General features: G+C 39.0%; 1 protein-coding gene, 2 long non-coding RNA genes and 1 other non-coding gene across 4 annotated transcripts; 3 read left to right on the forward strand and 1 right to left on the reverse strand.

Annotated features, from left to right (window-relative positions):
- The first annotated feature begins 1389 nt into the window (after positions 1-1389).
- Positions 1390-5598, forward strand: LOC116300187 (uncharacterized). Its single transcript, XR_016121864.1, has 2 exons — positions 1390-1614; positions 3457-5598. It is a non-coding gene; the product is annotated as an uncharacterized LOC116300187 (transcript).
- Positions 5599-5734: 136 nt separating this feature from the next.
- On the reverse strand, positions 5735-24758 carry LOC116300188 (uncharacterized). The gene is made up of 2 exons (XR_004197564.2): positions 24621-24758; positions 5735-7606 (listed from the first exon to the last, which is right to left on the reverse strand). It is a non-coding gene; the product is annotated as an uncharacterized LOC116300188 (long non-coding RNA).
- On the forward strand, positions 9350-24586 carry LOC116300186 (uncharacterized). The gene is made up of 10 exons (XM_089023949.1): positions 9350-9562; positions 15475-15516; positions 16005-16046; positions 16319-16543; positions 18290-18444; positions 20500-20673; positions 21167-21374; positions 22095-22249; positions 23039-23314; positions 23964-24586. Exons 1-10 carry the CDS (start codon positions 9430-9432, stop codon positions 24462-24464), a joined length of 1911 nt encoding a protein of 636 aa, XP_088880075.1. The 5' UTR covers positions 9350-9429; the 3' UTR covers positions 24465-24586.
- Positions 16925-18018, forward strand: LOC148905104 (uncharacterized). The gene is made up of 2 exons (XR_016121865.1): positions 16925-17228; positions 17643-18018. It is a non-coding gene; the product is annotated as an uncharacterized LOC148905104 (long non-coding RNA).
- Positions 24759-24818: the final 60 nt, after the last annotated feature.

Raw genomic sequence — 24818 nt, forward strand, 5'->3', positions numbered from 1 at the left:
CAACTTGGGTAGGGGTGTGCCGCCAGGACCTCAAAGCCCTGACCCTATCCCAGACCTAAAATTTTGATTTTACATACCCTACCTCAGACTAAAACTAAGAATTGTACACCCTATCCCAGACTAAGAGACGGAAAATACGGTTTTACAATCGATTGCAATCAATATTTACTAACATTTTTAATGTTTTTGTGTCGGCAGAAAGCGTAGCCTATTCGCCAGACAAAAACGACCAAATCGTTAACCCTAGCCCAGACTAAAATGATACCCTATCCCAGACAAAATGTCAAAAAATGATACCCTACCCCAGACCCAAAAGCCGAAAAACCATACCCTATAGGGCGGCACATACCCGTATAGCAAATATAGGGGAGTACCCCCCTCCCCCCTCGGGACAGGCGCGCGCAAGGTAACGCAAGGTAGCGCAAGGTAGCGCAATAACCCAGACACAAACTCGCAAAGTAAACTCGTAAAGAATTGAGCAATTGTCTGTCCGTTTACATTTCTGCATTACTACGTTGCGCACACGAATTATACTTTTTGATTTTCATTTATAAATCAAGGTTTTGATCCTGCTTCACCTCAGCCGGGATGGAAAATATACATGTGATGCAAAATGAGCCCCGATAGAAAACCATCGCATGTGATATAAATTAACGCAGTACAGTCAATATTGAATTAATGCTTGTTCAACATATGGGATTCTCACGCGAAGGCTGAATTTCCCGGACCAACGCTCACGCAATGACTGATTTAAAACCCAATTTAGCAAAAAGAAATCGCGCCTGGTGATATTTATTTCAAACGTGTTGGTTAGTTTGCATGTACTCAACTGAGAAAGCTTATCTGAAACAGAAATGTTACACCCCTCCTCCCGCCTAAAACTGGGACTTATCATAATTCAAAAAACAAATATAGTGCAAATGCACACAATTCAAACAAGTTTCGAACAAAAAAATAATAGTTTTGCAACTTTTTCTGCCAGTGATCGTATCTTTTGAGTAGTCCTTTAATCAGTTGCTGACCGGTCCAAGTACATCTTTCCTGCACCGTCTCTGTTCAAGGGTATTTGTTTAGAAAATGAACCGGTTTTGTTTTATTTTTACTTTAGATTTAATTATTACAGAATGGTTGGTCGGTTTCTTCTGGTAAATCGGTCAGTTAATATGAGTGGTCGCTTAAAACAGGCCGGTGTTCGGAATGCAAATCAGCCGTCAAAACTAGCTCAGAGCTTTTGGTAAAAGAGGTATTCCCTGTGCGAACTATTTAAAAGAACTGTTTAACATTCAAGTGCTTAGAAGATCAGAATTCCAAAAGAACTTCGAATATACTTACCCTATATACGATGCGCTAACACGAGCGTGGTGTTCACGTGTTGAACATGCGTGAGAGCGTCAGTGAATGGCACAGGATGATGCAACGAACTCGAGTGACCTCGCTTCATTCTTGTTTATAAACCAGTTTTACACATTATTGAATACTGGGCTCTGACTCTAGCCATTTGTCGACGATGGATTCAAAGAAAAACTGTCCATTTAAACGTCCTACAGTTCAACTTATATGGAGGAAGACTTATAAGTCAATAAACCAAGAAGAACAAAGTTTGAACGACCCAAGGTAATCTTGATAGAGTTGTGTATTCATTTGGAACATCCTGGTATGGCGCCACGCTTAGCTCTTGAGTTAGATTTTACGCTTTTAGAACACGGCTTCTTACTCTTGGATATAAATATTAAAACTTATCGCCACAGTCCCGTGAATATTCAATTGTTGATGACCTATATGCAGTGGCTTTTGTAAGAACAGCTCTTACACGATGTAAACAAAGAAGATGAAGAAGCTCGCGTTTTAAAAACCTTTAAAATTTAAGTTAACTCATCCTTTGAATTTTTTTATTTATGATTTGTATTCACTTTTAATTACTGAATAATTAGATTGTTTTTTTTTTCAAAAACATTTACGAATTAATGCGAGGGAAAATCTTTTGCGCTCATTAGGTTCATAGCTTGAATAATCGTATTACTGAATGGTGTATCTACTTTTTTCATCGCGGAAGAGAATATAACTTCATACAGATACAAGAAAGAGCTTTGAAAATACCCACTTTAACTCTTCCTTTTACAGTTGAGGAAAGTTTTTAACTATGGTAAAAAAGCTAATTTTTATGTTCGAAATATAACTTGAACAAACAGCGAACATAATTTAAATAACACAGATTTATTTCTGGAATAAATTTCAATGAAATTAATTGTTTAGACAATATATCATCTTTTAGGATTGTATTCTGATTTGAATTATCGTAGGATCTACTGACTCGGCCGATGACTGTTGCCGGAGGCATTAAAAGATCGATAGTATTAAATAGTTACTGTAAATACTTCTACGAGACCCTGAATACTCGGTATTTTCTCGTCGCCGGGTCAAAGAGCCTTGTAGAACTATAAAATTACGTCGCCGTCTGCTAAAGACGTTTTCGTTACATTCTGAATAACACTCAGTGTGGCCCGCTTGTTCTGGTGGTAAATTAGTTCAGTTTCGTGGGACATTTAATAGGTACTATTATCAGCCATTGTTTTCTTATATAACTGAATAAACATGCATTTAGTCTGTTTGATGTCGACTTCCATGTCCTGTTATTTAATATTTACGATGTAGACGACGTGTTGAAAACGGTATACTGTTGTTCTTAAAGGATGGGGGAGTAACTGAGTTTATGAGTTACGAGTTATACAAAATGGTCAAAATTTACCATATTATCAAGATTTGATAAAGAAATCATGCTTACTTGGCATGGTCAACGTCATATAACACTGGATAAAGCGGTATGGAAACATAGAACAATAGGTTTACAAACCATTCAACTCCATTAACTATGATTTTAAGAAATGGCCTCAGTCGAAGGGTTCACACAGTAAAAACCTCCGATACTTCTTGCGGATACTCGTTAAGCTTTATAACCCAATAAACCTTCATTTTGTTACAAATGTTCCGTGTACAACAAGTCAGATAAGGTGGGCATTTAATACCAGGATAAGTGCAAATACAATAGTATTACAAAATAAAGGTACTTAATTTGCCTACTAAGCTCAATTTGACATCAATTATTTGACTTAATGATATTGATATTGATATAGCGCTCTTTTCCATATGGATATGTTCAAAGGCGCTTTACAATGATTTATGAAAGAGAGATGGTTAGGATGAGGTGTAGGCACTGAGGGTGGCACTTGGGAATATTGTCTTCCCATTTCAGACCATGTGTCATTCCCTAGAGTACCATTTCTTTGTTTAACAATTGCACACGAAAAGACATGCACAAAGGAATATGGATACAACTCTTACAAAAAATATCATTCTCAAGAGAATGAAACATGATCTAAAATGGGAAAATCATTGCAGCACCAGACTTGAAGAGGTCTATTACACGAATTGACATTTGTACTTCTGTCTTTTCCAAAGGTCGTCCATACTCCACCTCTGATCATGTTTCTTAATAATTCATACTTCAATGTACTGCGCAAGATCGACAGTAGCTGGAAGGAACGCCATTCAAGCCGTTCACGAGAGAAAGGAAGATACAAGTTCTGGAAACGAAGTCTGTCCAGATCGTCCTCCGAGTCCACTTTGAAGTCCCATAACCATAGCAACTCATTCAGTAGTAGCGGCGAAAGTGGACTGTACAGCGGTGACGTCAATTCTGGTTACTATGGAGACGACGAAATCGATCCGTGTCCCAAATGCGCTACAGATTTGCCGATAGGAGGTGCGAGAGCTGAGATTGATGATTATGACGTCATCAGTATTGAAGTGAATGTACGGAAAACGAGAGACAAATACTCCGGGAAAAATTGTTTTCAGAATCCGGAATTGCAGGACTTCGAGGAATTTGTGGTGATTCCTTCCTCACGGGAAGAATTTTGTTCCGGTAATTTTAGACAGAGTACTCCGAAAAAATGTCATGGAACTCATAAAGACAGAACTTTTAACAGTGAGGAGGCTGGAACTATGGGTCATGTTTTTGTCACGTGTACACCACGTGTAACGGGTTCTGTACCCTCTTCAGAACGAGACGGGACCTATTCAGAAACACTGTGACTATAGTAATCATACATCCTGTTCGTGTATTTCAACCCCTCAGAAGCTTATTCGGTTTCGACTTTACGCACCGCCGCGTTGTAGTAATGACACTGGCGTTTGGTGGAAAGAAAATATCAAATGGCAATTACGACAACGAAATAAGACACAAACCGAAAGCTTTACCCAGTTACAAGAGGTAAGAACCTCTAGTGCTAAATCAAAGGTAAGGATAAATAGAGAATTAGCGGACTATCTTAATAAGTACGGCGAGTTTCGTCCTCACAAAGACGCGTTAAACACTGCATTCGTCGAAGCGGAGCCAAATGTTATCAATCAAACTGAGATTCTCGATGCAATAAGAAGCCATGGTGGGAAGGCCACTAGACTTCGAAGCAACAGTGTTGCACAGCGTGCCAAGGCGTACATGGAATCCAAGAAAGAATTTAGTGTGAAAGATACCGATGAAGAAGATAGTGGTCATGCTGTGGAAGGCATGGGAAGGCGTTCTCGATCAAAGAGTCAATATCGCGACCGGCTACTAGTACCTCGCTGGCGAGAGAGCGTTTTCAATCAACTTCATATGAGAAACTTCCTTGAGTGTAAATATTTTACAGATGCGATCGTAAGGCGGACTTTATCCCAGTTGAGTATCAGCGTCTCTCAAACTACTTCCCACTCAGTTGAAGTCCTGACTGATTATGACGTCATCACTGAAGATGACGTCACTAGACTTGAGACAAATACAAAGGCGATGAATGCTAGCCAGTCGATATCCCAAGGTTATCACAGCTCACCTCCTGGTGCCTTTACTATCAGAAACTTGGATTTGGTGTACGGTAAACATTAGGATGGGTATTCATTATTTTAGATACATTTTTAAAAAATTCAATAGATCTTACTGTCTGTAGACCCCATGCAGTACGCGGTTACTGTCTATAGACCCCATGCAATACGTCGGAATGCAGCTCGATTTGGAGGACATAACAATAGATTTCCAATTCTCAGGAGATTGAAATTCTTTTGTTTTGTCCTTCAAATTGAACTGCTTTGACGTCACATGCAAGGGGTCTATTTATATGAATTTTAGTAGACTGAATGACTTGCAACTTTGCCGTAATAATTCCCCATTTCAGACCACGTGCAATCCCCTTGAGAATGAAATTCTTTGTTTGTAAAAAAGCGAATTGCTGGTTTTGTGGAAAACATTATATCAAAATATATCGTAACACTGAGTTACTAGTAACCTAAAAATAAAATACAACCGAAACAATTGAAATAGCTTGAATTATGGAATAGCCCTCTTCCGAAATATGCTTCGATGTCGCGCACAAAGGTTTCAATGCGAGGCTTCGTGCATAATGCTCAGTAGTTCATGAAAGGAGAAAAGAATAAATTTAATTTCGCACGTAGCCTCGTAACAGAACTTTTGTGTGTGACAAGCGAAGCATATCTCGGAAGAGGACTGACCAGGCCCCGGTTGTACGATGGGTTATTTCGATAGCGCTATCCGATGGATAGTTTTTATTCTAGCATCGACTTACCACTGGATAAAGATTTGTCCGTCGGATAGCGCTTTTCACTCTTCGTATAACCTAGCTCAGGAGTATAGTTATCCCCTGACTTAGATCAGTCTAGCGGTTGTTTCAGGGTATCGACAAAATTTAAAGTTTTTTATTTTATTTTTATTTTTTTTCGCGAGCAGCCCGGCACCTCGCGGGTATAAAAATAATGTTGAAACGAAAAACGAATAAGTAGCAGCTATGCGGCCAAATATTATGCTGTAAATATTCAAATTAGTAATCTATTGACTGTTCAAACTCTGTGTTGCCTGGGTCCGGCTCTAGCGTCGAAATAGGAATCTGAAACAACATGTAGACTCGGAAGTCGCATTGATTATCTAGGTGTGAAAAAAGTGCTGTTCATGACCAGTAAACTACTGAGTTTGCCTATGTTGCTTCCGATTCCGACGCTAGTGAGAACCAAGCTCTAAACTTAAATTTATGAAGGCTGGATATCAATTCGGACTCCATGTTCCCACGAGAACCGCTGAATCTTTGGCTCAGCCAACCTCTAATAAAGTACATCTTTGGTATAAATTCTATTAATATTATGTGATACAAATGAAGTCTCAGGAACGTGGATTTCTGTTTTTCATTTAAATAAATTTCGACGATCGACACAGAATGTCGCATATCGAATGACTACTTTGAGCGTCGGCTCAAGCTCCGCCAGGGCCCAGTTGTACGAAGGGTGAATATCGCTATTCGATGGATAAATCTTATGCAGTAGATAAATTTATTGGATATCAGTATCGACTTATCCACTGAATTAGACTGGATTTATCCGTCGGATAACGCTATCCACTCTTTGTACAACCGGGCCCAGTGGTTTTAGCAATAGCTTTATTTCAAAGAAAGTTCGCAGTCTTAGTTTCCAACAGCCAGTCCTTTCTATAGCTGAGGTGGCCCTTTTGAAAGTCAAGTCATCCTGGTTCATCAACTGACAACGTTCAATGATCACAATGCATTAAAATATCGTTGATTGATTATGAAGGCTTGGTTACTTTTCAAGATGGCTGCCACAGTCATAGCATAAATATCAGCAATGTAGATATGAATATAAAAAATATAGATATGTAAAGTATTCTATAAATATTTTCTATTCAAACCATGAACTGTAATTATTGTTATATTTGGAACTCATAAAGAAGTTCACCCAGTAGATCTGATGGACTCTTAAAGTTTACAAAAAAGTTCAATAAAGGAAAATTTCTATGTACAGAATGTTCCGACGTTGCACCCAAAGATAGATAATTCTACAATAGATGGAGTTTTGCCGCAGCTGTGGTCAGTGGTCCAACTGAAAGGAATGCGATCTTTACAGCTAATAATTAGTTAGATTCATTTCAACATCGCAAATCACGAACACAAAGCTATTTGTTTGATCAAAAACACCAGGGTTTGTTCTTTTTACTCCCAAGCTTATCCTATCCTTTGAATTTACCAGTCACTATAAATCGTGTCTGTCATAGTATGGACCACCTTTGTTTATGGGATGAACCCCGACTCTCTACTCATGACACACAAGCAGTTTACAGCACTGTTCACACCCGTGTACTAAAGGACCAAAAAAATACAGCCCTTAACAGCCCTCAATACACTGAGTTCCGAGAGGAATAGAATTGTTCTGGGGATAAAAAATGAATTGTTTTCGCATATTTGTTTTCGTCTATTGTTTTGCCCCCAAAACAATTCCACTAGGAAATTAATGCATGCAATGGTCTATATATGTATGTATCCACAGAGCATTTTTTCCCTGTATAAAATTAACCTTTCCATTTAATTATATACTAATCTTTCTGCACATTACAGGATACAAATCCCCAGCCTTGATACCTTGCGAATAAACCTTGTTTGCCATTCCATTGATCCTCAGTTAAATCTCTTGTTTCCAACTTTAATTTCAACTGCTTGTCCAAGCATATTTGCCAATGTGAAGAATAGGAAGATAGAGCAAACATACCAAGTAGTTTCTATAGGGGCAAAGACTATAATGTTAAATATATGGTTTATGTTTCTTCAAACGAAGTTTTCTTAAAACAACAACAATATAATATGTTTGAAATAAGAATTTGAAATCATTTGTCCCCGCTTCACGCGCTACTCAAATTCGACCCATTTACCGTGCTTTAGGTGTTTTCGTTCTTGGTTGTTTGTTTGCTTTTTTTACAGCCATTACCAGATCAACTTAGTTTAATAAATGACATTGACAATTGGAATTTATCAAAACCTCAATCTGTTCATCTTAAATTCATTTTTAATATTTCTACAGCAGGTTTTTTTAAAAAATGCGTCAATTATGAGATCGAAATTGAAAAAAATAACAGGTAACTACTTGACGAACGACGGGAAGCCTTTTAATTAACACTACTGACATGATCAAACTTCCTGCAGGGGATAGCCGGCCTGTAATATTACTTATTATTCAAGCAAAATAGCTTCAAGCCAAACCGTTGACGCTGAGCACAACTAAGACCTGAAATCGGAATTTTTTGAAATAATTTTTCCATTTCAATTACAATTTTTTTTCTTCTGGTTTTCGAAATTTTGGCGGGGAAAATATTCCTGTTTATTTTCTTTATCTTAGTTATACTAAAATGACCCGATTTTTCGAAAGAACTTGATGTAACGATCTAACAATCGAAGAAAACGTCCTTGGGCAGTAAAATCCATCAAAAGATTCAATCATGTACGTCATTTTGTTACTAAAAATAGAAGAAAATCATGAAGTCTTGCGCCTCAGTAGATTGACCAATAAATGTTTTCAGAAATAAATGTATTTATTTAATTTGAACTGGCTATAAAATCATTTTTTGATTCAAATCTCTCTTTTTCGTGCAAAAACTAGGAAGACACAGTAAAAATAGCTATTAACAGTAATTTTAAGTACAATGAAGCAATAGAGTGACCACAGTAAATCCGTGAAACACTAATTACTAAATAGTACAAAATAGTGCTAATTAAACAATAGAAAACAATGGAATTTGCATGAAATTGTGCTATTTAGTATTACTAAAGTTTCACGGATTTACTGTGTGGTCGCTCTAATGTAGAAAGAGTACAACGAATTAGAAATTTGTGTTTTTGTTTGTTTGTGTTTACTCATGTTTTGTTTTTGTTATCAAAAGTCAACTCAGATTAACTCAGTTAAGACGTATGTTGTAATCAACAAATATTATTATAATCATTAGAAAACTGGGATTTCTCAAAAATAAAACTGCCAATCTTAACGTCATTCTTCGATAAATTATTGCTCGCTGTCGAGGAATGTGTTAATTACGATTGAAATTAAACAATAAGGGGTAGCTAGTTGAAAAGCGATGAACAGATCTTTTAATTGATGCTACGTTGCAAGACTTGGTTAAAAAAGGCGTTAATAAAATCTTAGATCAGATTGACTGTGTCACCAAACAAGCCAGGTATGCGTATTTTGTCTTTTTCTTGTTCTACTCTTTTTCACTTTTAGATTAAATTTTTTTATTGGCCAGATTTTTGTTTTGCTTGTGAGTATTGAATATTTGTTTTGGGTTTTTTTCTTTTTTTTTGGTTTTGTGTTTGATCATTTTTTGTTTGTGTGTTTTGTCTATAACTCAGTATTCCCTAATTTGTTTCGAATTTTTAATTTATTTATTTTTTGCCTTTTTCGAAAACCCTTTTTTGTTTTTGTTTTTATATATTTCTCTCTCTCAGCTTTTTTCATTTTCCATACTTTGCTTGTTTGTTTTTTAAAACACAATTTCCTATAATTAGTTATTGTCCTATCTATTGTTCATTAGTTCAATTTCAGCAACTCCAGATGGGCGTCCCATCAAAAAGGATCGCTGTGTTTCTTTGCTTGATCATCCTTCATCAGGACTTGGTCATCGCCAGATCACATTATGATCTTGAGCTCATCACTTCTCCACGTCTAACGACTCCAGTAGAAACAGGTTGGTTTTGAAATTCCATTGGGAAGTTCCGTTGATGATTTAATTATTGGATGGATAATGTTCGAAGAAAAGGGAAAGACTGAAACTCAATTTTTACCTAACTAAACAAATCTAAGCGAACTAAGGTATTTTTGGCCCGATACTGGAGGTGATTTCGCTTCACTCAGCTCGAACGAATTAGCTTATCACAGAACTTTTTGTTCGTAAATCAACATTTGTTAGTTCCATGTTTTCGGCTCGAAAAACAATGGCTTTTACGTCAAAAAATAATAAATAAATAAGAACTCATTCCTTTAGAAAGTTTCACCAAATTAGAAAAAAAAGCTTATTTTGTCGTTTCAATGGGCAAAAAATATTTCGTTTGACAAGTGATAATAGAAAATCATTTTTCACCATTTACAAGCAATGCTTTGCGCGCCTGGTACCTGCCCGATTATCCTGGACTGTTTGACATTTGTCTTCTTGCCTGGCCGGTTTTGTCGACTACTGAGGAAAAAACATGGCGGCCACATGTCTTTGTTAATTGGGAAAGTATATAAACCAAATAATCTACAACCATTTTCTTATGATTTGAACATGATTCCCCCGAAGCTCATTAAAAGTGCAGAATAGGACGTTAGCAGCAGGTAGGGGGACTCGCGATCGATGCCAAAGATATACGGGTTTAACTCGCGGATTTACGAAGACGGGTACAGCAGATTTATCGCAAACGGAGGTTAAAATATTCCTTAGATATACATGGCCACCATCAACGACATTCAAAGCAAAACTGTGCGCAGGCTCGGAAATCAGGTGATGGATAACTCAGACGCTGACTTTGTCTTCGCTACATTTATGGAGGGAAAGACAGACAAAACTATGAATCACAAAATGGCTGAAAAGATAATCAACAGAATGCCGGCCGGTGACTACCGTTTGGAGTTGACATTCGTAAAGAACTTAGACGGTGAGTGGATAATAGAAAAGGGTCGTAATCCTATCAGAGCGTCTGGTAAGCAGAAGCTGTTCGTTTTGAATAAGCACACACGACCGGGAGCACTTGAGGGAATAGACATGCTCTTCTACGAGGTCGCTTACCCGGTTACCGTGGTCATCTACGGTGCATACGAAATTAAGAAGCCGGACGTTAAGAAGCTTAAACCAATGCGACATCCTGGTAACTGCGTTGGGAAGCTGGTTAGGGAGTTTTTCGAGGATTCCTCTCGGGGTGGTAAGCTTACGCCAAAAAGAAGAGAAGCCATCAGGAAATGGGAGCATTCTACTCGTAAAACTGGAGGAACCATCGAAAACATCAAGAAGTTGGAAACCACGTTAGGAAGGCGAATCCATGTGAAAGATATCACCGACGGCTTTATTTACCCAGGAACGCATTAGTAGAGTGTACAGAATCCCATTTCCCCGGCAACCACTTTCGGCTACCTTTTTTTGTGTCCCAAAAGATGCGTATGCGTGTCCCAAAAGATGTGTATGCGTGTCCCCAAAAGATGTGTAAGCGTGTCCCAAAAGATGTACGTGTTGCAAAAGATGTGCAGCCGCGTCCCAAAAGATGTGCATGCGTGTCCCAAAAGAGTGTATGCGTGTTCCCAAAAGAGTGTATGCGTGTTCCAAAAGATGTCTGGTTTGCGACGCTTCCCAAAATAGAAGAGTGTATATTTTGTCCATGTTCCAAAGGGCCCCAAAACAGGGCGCTACCGTCGAAGGGCTATGCGCAATGGTGCCGCTACGTAGCCCGGAATGCGTGCGTTGCCTATTGTCTCCTGTGCTCTGTACAAACCTCCTAGGACGTCCAAAAGGATTTCTATCGTGCGCTGTTTTCCCAACATGTAGCCGGCTATGCCTATGGCTATGTACAAATACATGTCTATATCCTATGGATCCATGGAATACCCCCTATGGATCCACATGCCCAAACCCTGTCTACATATGTATATGGCAACGCCCAAAATACTATCCGAGGAAGAAATCGCAGGATTGTTGGAAGATCGACGAAATGGAGTAGGGCTGCAAAAGGTAGCCAAAAAGTACGGCATAGGCATACCAAAGATACGCAGGATAGAGCGAGAGAATGGTCTGGAGGTAGCAATACCCGAAAAGCCACCTACTACAGACCTGCAGAAACATTTCCTAGAAGTGCAGGATTCCTTTGCTATAGTCTTGGACGATCTCCAAAAAGCTAGAGAAGAACTCCGAGACGCAAAGGAGGAATTGCTAGCCAAAATGGAACCCGAAGAGGATTCCTTCGAAGAAATAGAGGACGAAGTGGAGGAAATATCCACAAACATAGACTGGCAAATAGCCGGCAATGTGCTATTTGCCGTCTTGGGCATTGCTGCTGTCGTTTGGGCGCGCATGCAACCGCCCAAAGTTATCTACTACAGACATCCAGCGGAGCCGCAGAGAAATTCTAGGATTCCGGAAATGGAGTAGAAACGTGCACTAGCCGGTCTTTCTTCTTTGCTTTGGTAGTCTTTTCTCTGCCTATTTTGCAATACAAAGGCGCTGGAGATGTCCAGTCTATAGTTTGCTCTTCTAGAAAATGTCCCCAAACTGGAGTGGTTGCATGCTCCACAGTGCAGCCCTCCAATACGCACTCCGAACATAGCTCGGAAAGGAACAGTATTGTCCTTTCTTTTTTTCTGTAGGTGGTTTTGGCGTACTTCCAGCATTGGTATTCGTTCGGCTGCATATGTAGCGCCTGCGTACATTCTTTGTTCGGTGGCGCTACGACTTTCAGTAGCTTTCCTGGATTCTGCGGCATTTTGTGGTCTATTTTTCTGGCCAACTCGTGGTATGTGTCCAAGCCTGGTCCTTCCGGTACGAAGACAGTTGCTATGCCATTTTTCCACTCTAGCAATATTTCTTCTCCTGGTATGGCAGTGCGTATGTTGCCGTTGGCTTCGAACTTTCCAGCTGCAAATGCCTCCAATAGGGCTTCCGTGGCCCATGCCACAGACGTTTCTCTATTCCTCCGCAATACTACTCGGTGCCCCCTTGCCGACCAGCCAGCATCCAAGTCTCTGGGGATCGCATATCCTAGTATTTTGTAGTCTCCTGCGGGTATTTGGTCCATCCTATGCACTTTGGCTCTGGGCGTCTCTGGACCAAACGAGCTTTCTTTTCCAAAGAACAATCTACGCAGATTGTCTGTTCTTTTGGAAATCCTATCCAACAGCTTTTCGTACTTTTCCAACTCTTCTTCTATCTTTCGCCTGTCTTCTTCTTTTTGCCGCAGGATGTTTTGCTTTTGTTCCGACAGCTCTGCGTGGTATCTCTGCGTGGCTTCTACCCACTCGTCGCCTTCCAAATCGTCTCGTATGTCTTCCAATCTTTGTTGTCGTTTTCTTTTGGACAGAAAGGATATCCTGCGGTCCGTAGGTACTTCCAGTATTCCGAAGAGACTCTTTTCTACTCCTATTCTTTGCGCCTTCTTCGTACGCCATATCCACTCTACGTGTTCCGTCGGAGGCAGCATTGTGGCAATGGCAGGGGCATTTGTATGCACTCGGGTGGGGAATTTGGACTCCGCCAATACCGTAGGCGAGTTTTTTGTGTAGCAGCGCAGCGGAGCTATTTCCACAGGTTCCATACCAAGCACATCTATGCGAAATATGGGGCATTTGCGCAGGCCAAACTCTGCTATGGTCCAAAGTACACATCGTTCCCATTTGTCGTTGCCACGAACTCGCACTCCGGCTATGCGTCTGGTTTCCAAATTACAGTACCAAGCTAGGAATATTTCTTTCGTCTCCTCGCAGCAAATGCACAAGCACCTGTCCAAATGTTCCGCAAGTGCCAACCACATATTCTTTGGCGGCTGTACTACGAATATGTCCTGCAAAGGTTCTAGTGTTTCCGCGATGGCGTTGGTGTGGGATTTGGAGAAATCTTTGCCATAGATGGATATTTCCACTCTGGTGCATCCTCTTTTTTGCACGTCTGGGCGTAGGAATGTTCTACGCAAATGGTCGTTGGGGCAATCCACGTACTCTGCCAACTTTGCTCCTACTGGGTTTTGCACTTCTCCGGCTTCGAAGTTCGACACTATCTTGTTGTATATTTTGGTTCTCTTTCCGTCTTCCATCCAAGTACAAACATGGTTCCCGACGGCATGCGTATTGTCCAAAATGGTACCTTCGCGCCAACCAACTTCTCCTTGTTCTTTGTAGCCCATTTGCCGCAGTCTGCGCACCAATGCAGCTCTGTCCAAAGTACCGGAGAAATCCTGTGTGTAGTCCACGGAGTAGATGCCATATCCTTGCCCATACAAAGCCATGGAGAATTTGCGTACGTTTTCCCCGACATCTTCTATTTGCAGCTCCGAAGTGTCTACTTTGGCCACGAAGTATCCAGCAGGATCTGTGTTGTGTATTCCATACCATTTGCCTTTGGCATTGGAGCGCTCTTCTATCTTTGCGATGTTTTCTACGATCTTTCCCTGCTTGCAGGTATGTACGATACTCGTGGGCAGAAACCCACCAAATGCCACTGTTGCTGCCGTAGATATCTGCGCAACTATTGTCTTTGCATTTCTGCAGAGCAGCTTCTTGCCATACAAATTCTCTTCCGCAACGAAACCATATACGAATATGTCGTCTACGAATGGCGGCAATCCTTCCAGCGGCTGCAAACTGGTAGTACCTTCGTTGTTGCGTAGGTAGTCGCATTTGGATATGTCCGGCAGCAAGTTCCCGTCGCATGCATTGTCCAGCAGCAAATGCGCCAACACTCTGCTCTTTGCACGTATGCCCATTTCTTGCAATGTAACCGAAATACTCTTTTGGGAGTCCATGTCTATATCTAGGAGTAGAAGGTTTTTGGCTACTACTATGGGGGGTGTCGCAGTACAAAAAATACGTCTACCAGGAATGCCTTAGGGAGCCCGTCTGGCGGGCGCCCTTGCACATCTTTTGGAACACGCATACACTCTTTTGGGAACACGCATACACTCTTTTGGGAACACAAAAAAAGGTTGTCGAGGCGCGGACAATCCATACACTCTACTAGCATATACAAAGATTTAACTTCAATGTTAACATTCTAAGACACTTTTTTAGCACATACTTACAAAGATTTAACCTTATCGTTAACATTCCGAGACACTTTTTAGCACATGCACGTCTTTTGGGACACGCATGCACATCTTTTGGGACGCGGCTGCACATCTTTTGGAACACGCACATCTTTTGGGACACGCTTACACATCTTTTGGGGACACGCATACACATCTTTTGGGACACGCATACGCATCTTTTGGGACACAAAAAAAGGTAGCCGAAAGTGGTTGCCGGGGAAATGGGATTCTGTACACTCTACTAAATGGTCTATGATTTTCTTCTTTACTTCGTCGCTTAAATATATCGGATGTAAACCTTGGATATGACTCATCCAGTCCCTGAAGTATTTTAATCTCTTATATGGCGTTTTCTTACGACCTCCATTGGCGTAATATTGCTCTTTGGTAGCATTTGGTACGGCATTACGAATATTCTTACCACACTCGTAACACTGTGCTGACGTGTCATCTTCTATTTGCATTTTTTTACCACAACACCAAAAGGGTTCTGGCTTAGGTACGATAACTTTAGGTCTTAGACAAATTATGCAAAAGTCGTTAACGAACTTCTTACATTCGTGCATCGTATATTTATAAGATATTTTAACCTCCGTTTGCGATAAATCTGCTGTACCCGTCTTCGTAAATCCGCGAGTTAAACCCGTATATCTTTGGCATCGATCGCGAGTCCCCCTACCTGCTGCTACGTTTCAAGGGATTCTGGTAGTAGAGTCAATGACACCACCATAGTCAACAACAGTCCATTGCACAGGTAGCCCAATATAAATAATCAATCAGCTGTCTGATATAGTTGCTAAATGTATGCTGATCTTAGTGTTTCTCTGTTTTCCTACTTTAGCTGACGACTATCTATTGTCCAACCAAACAATGACATCGAATGGTAAGCAATGAGCAGAAGAAATAATCTTAGTTGTTATTCATGCTCGTCCGAAAAAAAGGTTTTCGAGGAACCGCCGCAGATCAGGAGCCGGTTGTACAAAAGGATGCGAAGCTCGAATAAAAGCACTATATATCTACCAGATAAAACCTTATCCAGCTGATAAACTATTCAGATCACGGATGGCATAATTTGGTTGCACGAAACTTGAATTGGATTTATTCACTGGATCTTATCCTATGCTGGATAGTGCTCATTCAGGCTTCGTACAATCGTTTTCAGTAAGGTATCAAGCATTGCTTTCGTAGGTCTTGAATCGTACACTCCTGAATAGGCCCATCGTAATGTATCAAAATATATTTTCAAAGAACTGGGGTTGTCGGCCATTGAAAGTATTTAGTTGAATCATATTGAAATTACACAGGGTAACTATGCATGGAAAGTTTGTTACATATTTGTACTAAAGCCCGTTTTTTACCCCTCAACTTTAGAGCTCACTCTTTCATCGTCAAGGGCCTTGGGGAGAGAGAAACGTGAGTAAAGTTATTGCTGAAACTACTGTTCTTACATACGGCAGCCACTGCTTCCGGTCTGGCCGAGAATGCTCTGACTGCCGGATTGTTGATTGGACCAAAATCCTGTTCATATACCACTTTTATGAAACGGTCCGTACATTTTCGTATTGAGCCCGGATCGCTACTTATACTGATTCCGAGCCATGTTCTGCTATGAAAGCAAAGTCAGGGCTACACTCATAACTCATGATGGATGTAATTCCGAGTTTAAACCTTTTCTTTGTCGCCAGGTTTGTTTGGTTTGGTACTGTTTATCGTCAGCATTGTTGTCACCGCTGTTGCAACTACAATAGAGACAATCTATGACATCCATGGATGCTGTGGTCTTGGTTTTGATTACCTTTGCAGTTTTGAAGCCAATTTCAAAAGAAAACAATGTGAAATCAAAGACAGAGCAGAAAAAGTGGACAAAAGGCTTCAGGAAGGTTCATCACTTATTCATCACTTATTAACATAGATCATATATAACGTACGCTATTATTATTAGGGACCTTACGACCCACGAAGGAGGGGGGGAAGGACGGCGACGCTGGGAAGATAAAAAAGAACCAACTGACTTCCAAAGAGTACGGCAACGCCACGAAAGACAGCGCATGCAAGAAAAACCATTTGAAACTGAGGTCTCGCGTTATCTCCGGCCTCGCCGTCATCTTTCTCCTCGTGGACCGTAATGTATTAGAGAGACGAAACAATAGAGAAACAAAAGACATTTCTTTTTGTAACCGGCGGCAAGGCGCTCAGCTATGAATCAGATTGCAAGTGGTTTTGACAAAAGAATTTATTGAAAAATTCACACAACTTTACAATACTCGAAAAAAAACGGGAACGAGATTACAGGATATCTCTAATGAAAACAAGAAAAATATTTACAATGAGATAAAATAAATTTGTAGCTTATCTAAATAGCTAAAAAGTTATGAATAGAATACAGTCTTGCTAGATATAACTAGAAACGGAAATACGTAAATTACGTCACAGGTAATTTGAATATTGCATACTGATTAGCAGTGTTTACAATACGCGAGTGAAAATTACTAGGTTGCAAAGTTTAATGTACAAGTCGGTAAACCGTTTAAAATGAACTAAACCAATGGAAAAAAGCAATAGGAAAAATTGACTAGAGGTTAACTATGGCTTTAGGTAAGTATTTTAACCTTTGTTTATGACAAACTAAGAATTACACGGTTTACTGAACACGCGGTCGCGACAATGACCTTGAGTGTAGAGTTTAAGTAGCGAACAAATTAAAGGTTGGAAAGAAAAGGTCTTTTATCCCGCAGTTAAGGCTATTTATCGTAGTAAAAAGGTTAAACAAGCGAGTAAGGCGGTAGCGATCCTATAGTAAACGTTTTAAAGAGTTTAAAAGACAAGATACACTCAGCGTGATTACTAAATTACTACTGCGTGAATAACTTTGTACTAAATTACGCGCTAATGCGACTAGCATTACAACAACATGAAACGAATGCTTAACAAATATATAAATAATCTAAGCTATAAAATATAACGACTAGTTAACGATATTAACATAGATTTGTCCTAAATCTATCCTAGGTATAAGTGTAAAAGGCTTCAAAGATTCATACCTTTACATCGTAGAGAATTCCTTGTCTTGATATGTGCAACGTCTTCAAGAACTTTTACTACACTGATTTAAGCTTAGTTTGGGCCTACTTTTATGGGAAAACCTGCATTCTTAAGACCTTACACATCCTATGCAATGTTGCACGCCCTAGGTGCAAACAGGATGTCCCAAACACGAACTTACGTAAACAAGCGCCAAACCTAGGCATGACTCACTGTAATGTAATTACGTACGGAAATTATTTCTTGCTTACGCATTTTCCACGCAAACAGTTAACTAAAGAATTACATTCCTATGTGTACACAAGGCATTCCTAATTAAAAATATAGATTTATGACTAAATAATTACTGTCCAAAATAGTGTCTTTTGACTCTGTCACATTTTGGACTGGATCTAAGAAAGAGGAATTAAGAGCCTAGACGGCGCTGCAACCACAAAGAGCGCCTCTATCTTTAGCTAGTAATACTTCAGTGCGAAGTATACGGCAGAGCAAATAGTCCCAAGCAAAGGATGACTGAATCTTTGCTTTCCTTAGAAATCATTGACTTTTAAGCTGACTTTTATTTCTCAAACAAATACAGTTCTTTTTAAAAATGTATCTGCACCTGTTTTCAGCTGTAAAGAAAAAGGATAAATTGGAATGTCTGTCCAAAGTTGTGGAAGGGTTTTGGACGGAAATCTCTCGTCTGGTCAACTTGCAACAAGAATTTATAGAGTTAATTGCTCCTGGTTTGAAAGACAGTTTAATGAGAAAACAAAACAAAATACAAGTGAGTATTCCTTACATTTATGTGTCAATGTGTACATTTATGGATCATGTGTAGATTTATGGGTCAGTTTGTAGATTTATGGGTCAATGTGTACATTTATGGGTCAATGTGTAGATTTACGGGTCAATGGTGTAGATTTATGGATCATGTGTAGATTTATGGATCATGTGTAGATTTATGGATCATGTGTAGATTTATGGGTCAATGTGTAGATTTATGGATCATGTGTAGATTTATGGATCATGTGTAGATTTATGGATCATGTGTAGATTTATGGGTCAATGTGTAGATTTATGGGTCAATGTGTAGATTTATGGGTCATTGTGTAGATTTATGGGTCAATGTGTAGATTTATGGATCAATGTGTAGATTTTTGGGTCAATGTGTAGCCTTTATGGGTCATGTGTTGATTTATGGGTCAATGTGTAGATTTATGGGTCAATGTGTAGATTTATGGATCATGTGTAGATTTATGGATCATGTGTAGATTTATGGATCATGTGTAGATTTATGGATCATGTGTAGATTTATTGATCATGTGTAGATTTATGGATCATGTGTAGATTTATGGATCATGTGTAGATTTATGGGTCAATGTGTAGATTTATGGATCATGTGTAGATTTATGGATCATGTGTAGATTTATGGATCATGTGTAGATTTACGGGTCAATGTGTAGATTTTTTGGTCAATGTGTAGATTTATGGGTCAATGTGTAGATTTATGGGTCAATGTGTAGATTTTTTGGTCAATGTGTAGCCTTTATGGGACAATGTGTAGGTTTATGGGTCAATGTGTAGATTTATGGATCATGTGTAGATTTATGGAACAATGTGTAGATTTATGGAACAATGTGTAGATTTATGTGTCAATGGTGTAGATTTATGGGTCAATGGTGTAGATTTTTGGGTCAATGTGTAGCCTTTATGGGACAATGTGTAGATTTGTGTCAATGTGTAGATTTATGGGTCAATGTGTAGATTTATGGGTCAATGTGTAGATTTATGGGTCAATGTGTAGATTTTTGGGTCAATGTGTAGATTTATGGGTCAATGTGTAGATTTATGGGTCAATGTGTAGATTTATGGGTCAATGTGTAGCCTTTATGGGTCATGTGTTGATTTATGGGTCAATGTGTAGATTTATGGATCATGTGTAGATTTATGGATCATGTGTAGATTTATGGATCATGTGTAGATTTATGGATCATGTGTAGATTTATGGGTCAATGTGTAGATTTATGGGTCAATGTGTAGATTTATGGATCATGTGTAGATTTATGGATCATGTGTAGATTTATGGATCATGTGTAGATTTATGGGTCAATGTGTAGATTTATGGGTCAATGTGTAGATTTATGGGTCAATGTGTAGATTTATGGGTCAATGTGTAGATTTATGGGTCAATGTGTAGATTTATGGATCATGTGTAGATTTATGGATCATGTGTAGATTTATGGATCATGTGTAGATTTATGGATCATGTGTAGATTTATGGATCATGTGTAGATTTATGGGTCAATGTGTAGATTTATGGGTCAATGTGTAGATTTATGGATCATGTGTAGATTTATGGATCATGTGTAGATTTATGGATCATGTGTAGATGTATGGATCATGTGTAGATTTATGGGTCAATGTGTAGATTTATGGGTCAATGTGTAGATTTATGGGTCAATGTGTAGATTTATGGGTCAATGTGTAGATTTTTTGGTCAATGTGTAGCCTTTATGGGACAATGTGTAGGTTTATGGGTCAATGTGTAGATTTATGGATCATGTGTAGATTTATGGAACAATGTGTAGATTTATGGAACAATGTGTAGATTTATGTGTCAATGGTGTAGATTTATGGGTCAATGTGTAGATTTTTGGGTCAATGTGTAGCCTTTATGGGACAATGTGTAGATTTGTGTCAATGTGTAGATTTATGGGTCAATGTGTAGCCTTTATGGGTCAATGTGTAGATTTTTGGGTCAATGTGTAGCCTTTATGGGTAGCAAATAGTTGGACGAATCACGTGACCGTTCTTAATAAAAGTATTCTTTTTCTTTTAGATTGTTATTCGAGATGCCAAACGTGACCTAACTGAAGACGATTTGAGGGATTTTGAACATGAATTACAACAGGGAGAGCTTGCATTAAAACTCTCTATTGGATGGTCAAGCGCTGCTCTGCCTGGATTCGCATTGTTAGGACGAACAACTTGGAAAGCATTCAAATTTAACCAGGTAAGACAACATTAATTATCACTTTTAAGAGTCTATGTATTTCATATTCGAAAAATACCTTCCTATTACTGGGTTTCAACCAGCTGATTAAAGTCTTTGAGTCTGGACTCAGTCACTGGACTCTGAAGATGACTTCCGCTCAGATAGGTTGTCGAAACGTCAGTCACCACCAGAATCTCTCGGTAACTCTCATGCTGAAATTATTTCTTATAGTTTACGAATTGTTTATTCAGTCACAAGGCTTAGATGTGATTCACTGAAATAAGTACACAACTTAAGTACACTACACCGCAGGGTTAAAATTAAGGATTTAAGATCTTCTCGCTATAATTATGTTAATTTGATGAATGAAAAGTACCAAATAGATCAAAGAAAAGGTTTAAAAAAATATTGTCTAACTTTACATGCTGTGTTCAATATGTCTCAAACATCGTTGGCAGTTATTAAAAAGACAATGATGGGCTTCATTTGAAATTATTTTAATTTGTTTTAGCTTTATCAGACTCTGAAATCAACCCAACTCGAAACATTACTCAAAGCATCACCTAGAGGAAAAGAATTAGTTGGCTTTACTCGTACCTCTGCTAAAGGATTTATCAAAGGCATTGCCAAGACTCGATTTGCAGCTAAAACAACAACGCTGACCAAAGGAATGAAGATCGTTAAATATGGTGGCTGGGTTATGTCACTATTCAGCATCGGTGAGCCTCTAAATTATATCTTGAGTTTAAGATTTTTGGGTAAAAAAATTTGGGTGACATGTATTATAGACAACACTGGGTGACTTGTATTAGACAACACTGGGTGACTTGTATTAGACAACACTGGGTCACATCTTTTAGACAACACTGGGTGACTTGTATTAGACAACACTGGGTGACTTGTATTAGAAAACACTGGGTGACTGTATTAGACAACACTGGGTGACTTGTATTAGACAACACTGGGTGACTTGTATTAGACAACACTGGGTGACTTGTATTAGACAACACTGGGTGACTTGTATTAGACAACACTGGGTGACTTGTATTAGACAACACTGGGTGACTTGCATTAGACAAAATTGGGTGACTTGTATTAGACAACACTGGGTGACTTGTATTAGACAACACTGGGTGACTGTATTAGACAACACTGGGTGACTTGTATTAGACAACACCGGGTCACTTGTATTAGACAACACTGGGTGACTTGCATTAGACAACACTGGGTGACTTGTATTAGACAACACTGGGTGACATGTATTAGACAACACTGGTCCATATGTATTAGACAACAGTGGGTGACTTGTATAAGACAATATTCTTTATTATTATTATCATCATCATCATCATGACCATCATCATCATCATATTATTATTATTATCACTAGTTTTATTCGTTTGTTTGCACGCATGCTCATATTATTATTTCATTTTTAGCAATGGACATTTTTAGCACAGTCTGTATTTTGATGGGCTGTGACAACAAGGTGGATGAAGCGAAGAAGGCCATGGCAACACTACAAGAACCTGAAAAAAATGTCACTGCGATGGAGACAAAGATTAAAGAATATGAAGATGCTATTAAGACAGAGGTGAGTCAAGATCGAAAGAAGTAAAGTCAAGATCAAAAGAAAGACAGACAGACAGACAGACAGATAGCCAGACAGAATGAATAATCTTTATTTATCCACGAAATTTCATCACTTGTTACAACTGGTTTTCATAAGTAGTGCACATAACAATATATACATAGATATATATAAGACAGACAGACACAGACAGACAGACAGACAGAAAGAAAAACAAATTTGAATCGGGGTGACACACATTGCAACAAAATCACGCAACATCGCTTGTGTCAGCCTGCTATATTAAGATATTTGGTCAGCAGTTATACATTCGGTGCAAGCTGATTGGCTGTAAATTTCAAAATGTTGCGCGCATTGTTGTAGGAGTAGAGCGCGATTCAACTTCATATTTATTGCATGCAATGTTGCACCGTGTGTCAGCACCTTTTGGAAAAGCACGACGCGTAGCGGAGTGCTTCTCGACACACCTCGAGTGATCTGCCAATTCCCAAGTGCCAATCCCCAAGTGTACACAGCACAGCAAGCAAGTTTTTTTGCTTCATTTATAAGATACCAATTACATGAATGACCAATCAGAACGCGAGATTTAGAACAGTTATTTTATAATTTGTTATATCATTTCCACTGATGTCAGAAAACTGCTCTATGATTAGAACGCGTTGAATTTTAAAATTACTAACTGTAGTCCTAGATAAATAGCTACTTTTTAAATATCGCTCTAGGAAGCCAATTGCCTTTCATCTTAAACGTTCACCAACAATACATTTGTTGTGGGTTTCTTCGTGCTTTCAGATGGAAGATAAAATCGTAGCAGAGTTAAGAAAAGCGGACCTTCACAACGCCCTTGAACAGGTGAAATTAACCATTAAGAACCTACCCACAGGACAGCGAACATGGTTAACAGAAGATTGTGTAGATTCAATCATTCCAAACGCACTCAAAACCTTCAGTACTTCCAATAACTACGTTGTTCTCAAGGACGACCTCAAATACGTGATCGAAAACTGTGTTTCGCCGTTAAAGTATGCTTACGAATGTCTAATAAGCCGAACGAAAGTCAGGAACAGTGTAAGTACCCGGTGATTTGAAATCTAGGCGCACAATGCATGGTTACCACCACAACGATAACTTCCAAATATCTAACACTTATTAACTGGGAACAATGGAAAGAATGTGTCTTACTGAGTCCCGCGAGGCAAAGCCGAGGGAATAGCCCACTTCCGAGATATGCTTCGCTTATCACGCACAAAGGTTTCAATATGAGGCTACGTGCTAAATTAGATTTATTCTTACCGCCTGTCACGAATGACTGAGCATTTAGCACGTAGCCTCATACTGAAACCTTTGTGCGTGACAAGCGAAGCATATCTCAGAAGTGGGCTATTGAGGCCGAGGGACCATAAAACATACTGCCTTCCAGGGGTTCCAGTAAATAAGTTTTTGTTATACACCGAGAAAATTTTAGAAAAACTTAATTTTTCGGTGAAATCACTTTCGGTTTCGTTACAACAATAACAACGATCATTTATTTGGCACTGTATACTAGAAGTACATAAGTGTTTTTACAAATAATCAGAAAATATAAATGGAATTTATCGTTTTCACTTAGGAGTTCAAATTGTTTGTTTGTAACTGTGTTAATGCTTTGTTGTAGTTCTTTTCGTTTGTCTTTAATTTCCTGAAAGGTACTTATTTCATACTAATTTCGCTCAAATAGGTCTTGGAAAGTTGCCTCATTGGTGCTGGTGAATTTGACGAAATTTATGGAAGCGCATTACAAAAAGAAGGCACGAAAAAAGAGCAATGTATAAAAGACGGCGAGCCTTACACCCCAGAGAATGACTATCTAAAAAGTCTCGAGGAATTCAGTCGAAGAGATGGTTTTTCAATTCCTTGTAGACTGAACAGCGAGCCTTTCAAGGATGACGTCTGCGATAAAAAAAGGAGAGGTAAATCGCCCAAAGAAATAGCTAAAAGTGTTAATATGAATGTAACTGATGTACAGAAGGTGTTAGAAAAGTGCAAACTGGGAGAGGATTACTTTAGCGCAGTACAAATCTCCCGCGTTTGCACGATGAAGTCATTTTGTGATGATCTTGAGATTATTGCAGAAGATTTCGAAGATGAGTTTAGAAAGTCAATCTCAATCGAGAAAATCAAAACTATGCCATGTCCTGATGAGAAAAAAAATGATGACTGTCCTATACTTTACGACTGAGCGAGTACACGATGCTACAATATAACTTAAATGAGTTAATTTAACATGTTAAAATCGGGTATGAGTTATTTTCACCTCTTTTTAAAGTGTAATGATAAAAAGTAAAAACTGAATGTAAGAATAACTGAAGTAGATTAAACTGAGTTAAATACTCACTCTTTCTAGTCCTTGTGTTTATCCTTTGCCAGAATAAATGTATAATTGCGAATTAAATTAGTTAACTGGCGTCGTTAAAGGCAGTTTAGTGAAGCAGTTTGACAAACCCCGATCAAAACGTTCAAGATGGCGGACGTACATCATTGTCCTAAGCGCTAAGGATCATGGGACTTTAAGGTGCGAATTGGGTTTTGGGTA

This window comes from Actinia tenebrosa, unplaced genomic scaffold (genome assembly GCF_029948245.1).
Source record: "Actinia tenebrosa isolate PJP-AT-01 unplaced genomic scaffold, QUT_ActTen_1.0 PGA_scaffold8__29_contigs__length_14323225, whole genome shotgun sequence".
NCBI lineage: Eukaryota > Metazoa > Cnidaria > Anthozoa > Actiniaria > Actiniidae > Actinia > Actinia tenebrosa.

Coding starts and splice junctions, on each gene's coding strand:
- LOC116300186 (XM_089023949.1), top strand. CDS start 9,430: ATGGGCGTCCCATCAAAAAGGATCGCTGTGTTTCTTTGCTTGATCATC. Junction 16,047..16,318: donor GGCCTTGGGGAGAGAGAAAC/GTGAGTAAAGTT, acceptor CTTTGTCGCCAG/GTTTGTTTGGTTTGGTACTG. Junction 16,544..18,289: donor TATTCATCACTTATTAACAT/AGATCATATATA, acceptor ACCTGTTTTCAG/CTGTAAAGAAAAAGGATAAA.